The sequence below is a fragment of the Nematolebias whitei genome, chromosome 9 (genome assembly GCF_014905685.2).
Source record: "Nematolebias whitei isolate Nwh7 chromosome 9, NemWhi1, whole genome shotgun sequence".
Classification (NCBI taxonomy): domain Eukaryota; kingdom Metazoa; phylum Chordata; class Actinopteri; order Cyprinodontiformes; family Rivulidae; genus Nematolebias; species Nematolebias whitei.
This window is the reverse complement of record NC_056506.1, coordinates 29,897,135-29,906,432: the sequence shown is the minus strand read 5'-3', so window position 1 is coordinate 29,906,432 and position 9,298 is coordinate 29,897,135. Positions and strand designations below refer to the sequence as shown.

The following is a 9,298-nucleotide window of genomic DNA, read 5'->3' as shown; positions in this document are numbered from 1 at the left end:
TATTTGTCCCCCTCCTGCCTCGGTGCAATGCTTAAAGCTTCATGTCTTGGCTCCAACACTGAATCATGTAGAGTCTGTGCTGTCAACACTGTTGCTTTCTGTGCTGGCGGTTTGTCTGTTGCACATAGGGAGGACACCAGAGTCTATGGGGGAGGAGACGGTGCAGTCTATTAGCGAGGGGGGAGCTGCTGCGGCGGTGCGGTCTGGATCTACGCTGGAATTTATCGAGTCAAAGACCAGAGAAACAGCTGAGTCTGGTACAATGTCTGTGACAGTCAGGGGGTTGGATTCTGGAGTTGAGGTCAGCACAATGTCTGTGACAGGGAGGACAGCAGGAGACATGTCCTCTGAGGACGTATGGTCGAAGTCAGTGGGTCGAGGAGGGGTCAGGTTTGCTGAACTCGGGGGAGTGGAGGAATGACTAGATGATTCTTTACCACAGGGAGGAGCTAGGTCTAAATGAGGTGGTTGAGGGTCTGTATTTAAAGGAGTAAATGCAGATTCATCTGCTTTTTGTAACTGGGGGGAGCTATCAGTTTCTGGTGTAATGGAGGGAGGAGGAGGAGGAGGAGGAGGCTGGGTGAGAATGTTCGAGTCCACCACAGGAGCAGGGGAGGGAACAGGAAATGGAGCGAGACTGTCATGCATAGCTGGAGAATCTGCTAACGGGGAAGGGGCACCTTGGAGCAACGGTGGGTCAGAATTTGTAACGATCTCGTCAACATCTTTCTCCTGCAGGTCTGGAGACTCTAGCGTGGAGCTGGGAGGGGGCTCTAGGACAGGTGTTGTGCAAATCAACAAAGAAGCAGGCACAGTGTCAGGGATGATGGGAGTAGAGGAACCCAGTGACGCAGCAGGGCCCGAGTTGTCTTCACTTGTGGGACAGCGAGAAAGGTGATTCCTTTCGAGCTGGCTACCGACTTCAGGAAGTTCATATGCATCAGCTAACAGTGGGTCTGTGATGCCCGGGGCTTTGTGTAAAGGACTGGAAGACAAAAGGTGCTCTTTTTTGACAGGGGTGATGGCATTTACATCCAGAGCGGTTACAGGGGCTGGGGATGGAGAAGGAACGGTGCGACCGTTGGGGTCTTGAGGCCTGGGCTGGCTGGGTCGTTCCATTACGTGAACAGGGGTGGACGTGTCTCTGACCACGGTAGAAGTCAAATCAACAGCTGAAGAGGCAGTAGACCCCATGGTTGACACGGCGGTAGTGGCCGCTTCGTGAAGCGGCGTGTCTTGCACCCTGGTGCAGTCCCTGCTGCTATCAGACCGGGTGAGCAGGTGACACTGCTCCCCCTGCTTCCTCTGGAGCAGTAACGGTAGAGTGTAGTGCTCGACGTCGTCCAAGGTCTCGGGGAGCGGCTGGTCGCGCGTCTCGGGCAAAAGGAGAATGCAAATGATGCAAATTAGAGTACAGCAGGCAAAAATTATGTGGTGGAGGAAATAGCCCTTCTGATTGTGCAACTCCATGATGGGGGCAGTGAGCATGCCGAAACCAGCGCTGGCCAGCACGAGGCCCAGACCACCACCCCTAATAGAAACACAACAAACATTAGAATTATATGTCTTGTGGGATTATTTGAAACATGTGTTAAAATGTCCTACAAATACTGACATTTACTAAAACAATGCCTTAAATATTTAGTGAAATCTACAATGTTAAAAAGATGTTTTTGCCATTTATCAATCTGAGCTGTCATTTTATCAAAAGGGCAATAGAGAGTGCTGTTGTACCACCAGGACCATTGTCCTCCTGTCATTACCCACATACAACACTAGATGGCAGTTCTGAGGTACTTTCAGCATCCCAACACCAACTGACTGACTTCACACAAAGGAAGCCTCCCTTCTCTTTATATTCAGAAATAAGATGGAGTCGGCCATTGACAGCAGTTTGACTGTTTAATATCAGTCACGAGGAGCTGAATCTGCCAATTCAACCACACAACGGATTTTGAGGATTAGAAGCAACCATTGTGTTCGCTAAACTGGAAACTGATCAAATATTTTTACACATCTGATGTTTAAAAATACACACGTTCCTTATTTCCGACCCCTTCAGGTGCAGTTAGGTCTTAGAGGTTTACCTGATCACAGTGGGCGTGATCTCAGCACAGAAGAAGATGCTCAGGTTGCTGACCGCATGGGAGGAGAACATACCGATGATGGAGAAGGCGATGGAGAAGTTCTTATTCAGTGTGTCGGAGCGATCAGCTAACAAAGCAGGACACACACATACACACACAGAACAGTTTTACTCAGCACACTGTGGAAGTAGTGATTGGGTAACAGTATTCTGTATGTAAATACAGAATAAACTTTTTTTTGTTAATGCTTCACAGAGGAAACTCAAGTGTTATTTTAAGCAATTTAGTTAACTTTAATATGGACAAAAACTGTGAGGGTGCAAAAGTATATATTAAATCTATATAGGAGCAGAGAGAGGCCATGAGTTGATATACAATATAATATTCTTAAAATTTAGATAAGAGCATCATCTTCTGCACATTTGCAAAACCATCTTCATATGTGCACGGATAAAAAGATGTAAAGAAGGAAGAGTACTTCAGTGGTCAAAGTCTGCAGTTACTTATATAAACTTATCTTTCTTTCCTGAACTTTATGACTATGATAACAGACAGGACGTACTCTGATGATCAGTTTTCACTTTCACCACTGAAACTTGTGTAATGTGATTTTTATCATATTTTGTATCAAAACTTGAATAAAAGAATTCAAGCATTATCATCTCCTGTATGCAAATTACACAAAATATCTACTAATAATAGAAAATAAACTTGTCAGTATGTCCATATGCCAGTAAACTGCTTTCATATTTTCACCGCATTAATATCTAATTTAAGGACTTGTGGGGAAAGTGATGGCAAATAAAAGCCAACTGATTCCTCAGATGGCCTAAATATTGAGTTATGAATAAAAAATGTGGAGTGTGGCAAAGAGATCAGAGGAGTCTGTTCTGCGATCGTTACTTGTTTCTTACAATAGTTCAAGGGGGAGAAAAGAAGAGTAAAATGAGTACTCGGTAACACCTGGACACAAAAAGATAAGTAAAACAACACCCATCAATATATGTAGAAATTCATTATGACCATCTACAGAACTTGTATGCACCTAATGAAATCCATGCAGCTCATTTTCCTAATCAGATTCCACACTGAAACTCTTACATTTGATCAAATGTAAAAGAAAATTAAAACTCGGCTGATGCACTTACCTATGTTCAGATGGGTACTGTACTTCCACAGCACTAGAAAGGTAAACAGATAAACAATCGATGAGCAAAAGTAATCACTAGTACTCAAACAAGAAACTTTCAATCAGGTCAAATTAAACACAAAAATCATGCAGACGTATCACGCAAAGCCTGATAATAGTTTAACAATCCAGACATCTTCAAACAAAACTTGAAACATGAGCATAACCTTGGTGTGCTGACTCAAGCTAAGCATCAAGTCCAGCTTGTTTGTTACAGAATAAACGGTTGTGATCGTCTGCAGGACCTTTGATACACAGTAACTACAAAAAATTAAGTATTCTGTTCAGTTACTCCACTCAAAACCTAAAGTCACATTTTCTGTGAACAAGTATTCGCACACAAGAGCCAAGAGATAAAAAATAAAATAAAAAAAAGTGCCTGAAGTTATTATGTTTCACGTTATTATGCATTTGGAGGATTTGTGCTCGTGACGCACGTGTTTTCAGAGCGCGCACTTTGAGCATCTGTAAAGCATGTGTTCCCAGCGACGTCAGCTGAAGCTCTGATCTGCTCAGAGGGCTGCAGTTCACGATGAGAGCGAGACGGTATGCATACTATATGTATTATTGAGCTTAAATACTTGAAGTACTCCTACTATGATTTATCCGTTGTATTAGCTGAAGACAGCCAGCTATTAGCTGCTCAGTACCAAAAGAAGTGAAAAAACTTGCCAAGAAAACTGCCAGCAATCATACCGCATAACAATGGACTGGTCAAGCAAAGGCTTTGTAGAATATCTGACCTTGATTTGTGATCTTGACCTTAAGAGGTGGGGTGGTGAAAAGATTATGCAACACGCTGTCTAGTGGTGGTACAAATGTGTATCAGGTTTTGTTAAATTATTTTTTAGCAAATTAGAAGTTATGGCTCAGCAAAGATTTTGTAAATTTAACTTTGATTTGTGACCTTGACCTTGAAAATGGGATAATGAAAAAATGATGATATGCAGACAGACAGTGACTATATCAAATGTGTGTCTGCTTTTTGACTGGTGTATAAAAGAAAGCATTTATTTTTATGCTTTCTGTATTCAGTGAATTGCTTAGAAGGTAAAAAAAAAAAAAAGGTAGAAGTGGATGAAATGATCTATGTACCGGTATGTTTTTACAGTTTGACAGCTCAATGTTTTTGTTTTTTTACATACTAAAGATTTAATATAGCGCCATGCTAGCTGGTTCTCCATGCTAAAAGTATTTTTGCTAATCGGATCAACTGTTGGCTCAAGCTTTACATTTAGAAGGTATATTATAGAGGGTATTGATCTCATTGCATACATTTGAACAGGAAAGCAAAGAATACTCTTCCCATGAAGTAGAAAATCATTCTCCTCAAACAGTGGTGGGATGTAACAAAGTACAAGTACTTTGTTGCTATACTTACCGGTAAGTACATTTTTCATGTATCTGTACTTTACATAAGTAGAGTTAAACGTAGATACTTTCTACTTTTACTCCACTACATTTTACATTAAGTATATGTACTTTCTACTACACTACATTTCTATATTGCGTTACAAGTTACTTTCACGTTGTGTTTTTTGATTTGTTCGTTAGTTTGAAAGTAACCAATGGTGAGAGGGGAGTTGATCCATTGAATCACTTCAAACTGGGCAGATAACGTTAGACCCGCCTTCAAGAATAGCTGGACCAGTGACGTATATTCTAGTATATACATCATTGAGCTGGGAGCACCCGCAGCACTGCTAACACACACAAAATGGATTCCACCGCTGAGAGTCAGCCAGAAGATATGCACCACCCATGACCTTATTGAAAGACTATTGAAAGACTATTGAAAAATTATTGAAAGACTATTGAAAGACTATTGAAAGATTATTGAAAATTATTCATTACATCAGGACAGATTCTCTCTCTCCCAAAAGAGCCAGACTGGACTCAATAAACTTTGAAAACCAACGTCTTCTGAGCTTGAACAAGAAATTCTTGCTGCAATATTAAACTGTGTCAGTTCATGATGTTAGGAGACAAGAGATGTCTCCAAATGTCTCGACACTCGGGTCCAAGTTTTGAAAATGGTGTCAGAAGTTAAAATATTGTTCACTATTGACCCATTACAAGGTCGACTAGACCGTATTTTAACTAGAGTTGATGACAAACTGGACTTGAAATGATCAGATGTTCCTTTGTTTGGTCTAATGCTCCTTTTGTCAGTCAGACAACTTTTACTTAAACATGTTTACTGCAGTTAAAATGACACATTGGTTTTACTTTGTGTTCAGTAAAAAAATTCAAAAGTATAATCATTCTTCTTTCTTATTTTGATCAATGTCATTTTACTCTGCAGGTCATCCCTGAAATTCTGACAAACAGAATCACGAGTCCAAGTGTGAACTGCGTCACAGAGTAAACACAATAAAAACATGTATTATCTGCAGCATCGTTCATTAAAATGACTCAACACTATTAATGTATTACAGAAAATATACATACGGTAGGTACATTTAATGATATTGTAGAGCATTGCATTAAGTAATACACTCAGCAAGTACTTTTACTGTTAATACTTTAATTATTTTTTAAAGCAAGTGCTTACTTTTACTTCAGTAAAAACGTTAATGTGGTACTTCTACTTTTTCTATACATTTTTGTCTGTTTATTTGTACTTTTACTAAGGTGCGGTGTTTGAGTTCTTTCTCCACCACTGTTCTCAAATAACTAAGTCTTATTTTGACAGTTTCACCGAGTGTTTCCAGCCGTGGTCAAATCCCAGAGCGGTGACACTCAACGGTGACAGGAACTTATTACACAACATGTTTTTTGAAGTGTGAAGTACTCACAGTTGAGAAGACCCAGTTGCAGCAGCGATGCCAGGGCGGTGATGATCATGAACAAGAGGAGCCCACCACGTCGGCCCATCAAACCTACCGCCGGGCACAACGCCAGGCACGATGCCACCGCTACACCTGCCATTGTGTAATAGTAAGTATAGAAGTTGTGGAACATTGTGGTTTCCTGGGCTTCCTGATCCATCATGCTTCGGGCAAAGCAGTGGTGGATCCCATACCCTGTTAGCCTGGGTACAAAGTAAGCAGAGGGAGAAGCAGTTAGTGGAAATCACAGAGAATTATTTCACCGTACAAAGGAGGCATTTAGTTGTAATGTGTATAAAATAGTATATACAAAACATCCAAGAGAAAGAACAGGAAAAAGAGAAAGTCAGCATCCTTCTGTTGACTCATCGCAACATAAATTCAGAGGAAAACCTCCACAAATGTAAACACTGGCTTATTGACACAAAAGAACATAGGCACGCACACACGCACAAACACAAAAAGCAAAGCAAACACACATACATCCTCCCTCCTGGCCGTCTAATGTTTCCCGAGGACAAAACTCATGTAAGATTTATGCTAACTTAGGGAGTCTGGGATGCCGTGCACTGAAGCAGACATAAAGCTACAGATGAGCTCTCAGACAGAGAGATGAGGAGAGGGGAGGTCCCAACAGAGACTCAAACAAAGAGCAACACCGATATGGAAGATGGAGCTGAAGATCAATGCTTTATTGATCGGACAGGTTTAAATTGGCATCTCGGCTGCACAAAATGGCAGCTCTGACTGGCATTACCATGATTTGTTTTCTTTCGTTGCCTTTATACCCCCACTTATCTTTATGTTGATACCGATACGTCCTGTCAGATTTTGAAGCGCTAATACACTCACGAGTTGACACACAGGACGACGATGTTCTTCCACAGGTTTCTCGTTCCGACCATTTTCACGATGCACGTCTTTTTGGGCTTCTTTTGAAGAGCTCTTTGTAGTTCTGACAACAAACAAAAAGAAGTTCAACAATCAACAGCTGCTTTTTGGAAAGAGGTGGCATATTATTTAATGATTTCTTTATGAAGAAAACAAAAAAAATCTACATGTATTCCTTTAAAATCTCTTTCATAGGGGTGGTCTTCTGTTTTGTAGTTGATGTTTCGCTGCACATTCGAGAAGCTCTCTAACTTCAAAACAGGAGAATGTAGAATTCCAAGCTTTAAGAGCTGCATGAGTTGCACCGTTGTGCAACCTAGATTCAAATACAGATTAAACTGACTCCTCTCTCAATGGGTATGGGTGTCCAAAGTGTGGCCCGAGGGCCATTTGCGGCCCTTGGAGTGATTTTGTGCGGCCCACAACTGCAGTTTAAGAATGGTATCATTTTGGTCAATAGGAATAAGATGTCAGACTTTCTGTAAATTTATTGGTACAGCCAAACAGACAAAAAAAACAATATTCCCAAAATGAGCAATATTAAACAAAATACAAACCTTTAGCTATAATATTTTTATTTTCACTTCATGGTACAAAGCACCAAAACCTTTACTGATTCCTATGAGAACAGAAACTTTTGGAGAATGATTTGTAAAACTTGGCAAAATATGGCAGTTGATAAAATAATCAAGAGGGAAATTGGATATGAGCTGATCAACTTTATCAAATCTTCTATGAATCTGTTGTAGCGACTGGCAGCTGGATGCTTTTTCAGAACTTGGATCAGCGTTTTGGTCCATCCATGGTCCAAAAGGCTGATCGACCTTTTAAAAGGACACTTACTTAAATTAGGCTTTTGTTGCCAAGAACAGGCTAAAATGAACTTTCCAAACACAAGAAAACAACATAGACTCATCAAATCGAATGAATCAAATAACTTTTAATAAAAAATATAAGCTTAGTGTTTATGAAGCTTTTAAAGTTTTGGATCTACAACCATTTAAAACTTTCTCCACCAAAATGAGTAAATTTGTCCTTTCGTCAACATTTTGCTCACGTTGAGAGTTAAATTCACATTTTTGTGGCCCACAAGTCCTTTCATCTTGATGGTTTTGACCCACATATGAAAACATCTGGACACCCCTGCATTAGGGTCTTTGCCTGGTGTACATGAGAGATGCTTTGTGCTCATGCATGAAGGTGAAAATTAGAGGGAAAGTGATTGGGTTTCAGGCTTATTGCTCCATTAATGCTCCTATAAATAAAGTAAGCAAACTCTTTTTACCATGTGTGCAATATACAGTTTAGTTGAGCATGTGATGCACAGTGATATGTTGTCACATATTGCATTCAAATATATAACAGTATTTGTATTTAAAAGTGACTGGGATTTAATTATGGAGAGGATGTCTACAGTTAATTTGTGGTGAAGTGATTTACGTTTTTGTCCGGTTCGTTTTCTTTTCCATTCTTTCTTTTTTCTTGTCAGGAATTATTCTTGAACTGATTTATTCACATACTTGGAAAGGACAGAATGTTCTGATGTAAAGAAATTATAACGTTGTCAAGAGGAGAAAAAAGAAGAATAAAACAGCTAAATGATCATGGAGTTTAGGTTTGTCCCTAATTCTCCTCCTGACAGTCGTCATGCTGGTCAAAATGTTCACCTCAAACAAAAATACAGCAAGGCAGCAGAGTGAAAGCTTCACTAAAAGCAGCTAAAACACAAACCTGAAGCACAATTTGCTTTTAGAAAAACATTCTCTATTCTGCCTGACATAGCAGCTTTAAAAATATATATATTTTTTTACTTCTAAGCAATTTAAGTCTGTGAGTTGCAAATGCTTTACTTCCTCATATTACTTAACTGCAGCTTAACTGATTCCAGATCTGAATATGGACCAAAAAGAAATCACTATTTTGCCTACAAATTTTTGGCGCATACTTGCAAAGAAAATATTAAAAATGTTACAAGATTTTCTAAATAGTGTTGTGTACACTTTAACTAACGGCAAAAGGGCAGGGACGGTTTTACCCATGTTTGTGTGTTTGTGCATGTCAGTGTGTGTATTTGTCTGCACAGTTAACAAAATATCTCATGAACCAAAAGACAGACTTTAAAGAAAGTCTCATGATAATCACAGGTTGATCAATCAAAGTTCAAAGATCAAAGTTGATCAATCTACAATTGATCAACTTTTACAGTTCATTCCATTCAAGATGGCCTCCATTGCTAAGTGACATTAGCAAACACAAAATGGCTCTAACTCATCCATTTCTATACATATTTAGCTTAAATT

General features: G+C 39.8%; 1 protein-coding gene across 1 annotated transcript in view; it reads right to left on the bottom strand.

The window, feature by feature from the left end:
• Nucleotides 1-24: 24 nt before the first annotated feature.
• LOC119415058 (solute carrier family 22 member 23) overlaps nt 25-9,298 on the bottom strand; it is a 71,039-nt gene continuing 61,765 nt past the window's right edge. The window contains exons 6-10 of the mRNA XM_037682192.1: nt 6,960-7,062; nt 6,075-6,310; nt 3,236-3,268; nt 2,088-2,214; nt 25-1,531 (exon numbers count right to left, since the gene is read on the bottom strand). Coding sequence (XP_037538120.1) covers nt 64-1,531; nt 2,088-2,214; nt 3,236-3,268; nt 6,075-6,310; nt 6,960-7,062 — 1,967 coding nt within the window. The 3' untranslated portion in view covers nt 25-63. The remainder of the gene's footprint in view (nt 1,532-2,087; nt 2,215-3,235; nt 3,269-6,074; nt 6,311-6,959; nt 7,063-9,298) is intronic.